Source organism: Trichoplax adhaerens, genomic scaffold (genome assembly GCF_000150275.1).
Source record: "Trichoplax adhaerens TRIADscaffold_7 genomic scaffold, whole genome shotgun sequence".
Classification (NCBI taxonomy): Eukaryota; Metazoa; Placozoa; class Uniplacotomia; order Trichoplacea; family Trichoplacidae; genus Trichoplax; species Trichoplax adhaerens.
The window spans coordinates 4,376,794-4,377,581 of record NW_002060949.1 but is presented as its reverse complement, the minus strand read 5'-3'; the positions used below and the strand labels follow the sequence as shown (position 1 = coordinate 4,377,581).

At 30.2% G+C, this 788-nt stretch overlaps 1 protein-coding gene across 1 annotated transcript in view; it reads left to right on the top strand.

The window, feature by feature from the left end:
* The window catches only part of TRIADDRAFT_58289 (uncharacterized protein), a gene marked incomplete at both ends in the record, with an annotated part of 34,153 nt that extends 33,386 nt beyond the window's left edge, over window positions 1-767 (top strand). The window contains one exon of the mRNA XM_002114416.1: window positions 135-767. Coding sequence (XP_002114452.1) covers window positions 135-767 — 633 coding nt within the window. The remainder of the gene's footprint in view (window positions 1-134) is intronic.
* Window positions 768-788: the final 21 nt, after the last annotated feature.

Sequence of the window (788 nt, the reverse complement as noted above, 5' to 3'; positions counted from 1 at the left end):
ATCTGATTCAATTTACTAAATCTATCATACGACAGTTGCTTATTTATAAAATGGATACATATGCACTTAACATATGTACAGTTGTATACCTGTCTCTATAAATATCTAAATTTGTGTTAATAAATCTATTTCAGAATATCGAGAATGATATTAAAGATAGAGGTGATTTCATATCGACATTGACAAATATTTGTGATGAGCTAACAGAAAATGTTCCTCAAGACGAGAAAGAAAAGATAGTAAAAGAAGTGGAAAATTTAAAAGAACAATACATCTTGACAAAAGAAAGCAGCGAGAATAAGAAGAGTAACGTAGAAGAAGCATACGAAGTTTCTAACGATTTCGAGGAAATATATAAGAAATTAAACTCGAAATGCGAAGAAATAGAAGAAACTGAACTCGTACGTCAAGAAATGGCACAAGTTAAATTAGACGAGTCTGATATGTGTTTAGAGAAATGTAAGGAACTAGAAAACGCAATAGATAGTAATGATGAATTACTGAAGAATCTCGAGAGTAAGATAGAAGCGGTATCTGGAAAAGATTTAGAAGCTATGTCAAATGAAATGAAAGATAAATTAAAACGTGTGAAAGATCGGCTAGAAAAAGCAGACAAAGTAATCAATATGAAAGAAAATCTACTAAAAGACAGAAAGGATAAACATAAAGATTGGAATAATGTATACGGAAATGCGATTGAGGCATTAGATATAACAATTACTGATTACGATTTGGTAAAGTCAGTAGGATCGTCATGGAAGCTATAGAAAATAATATTAAGATCATAA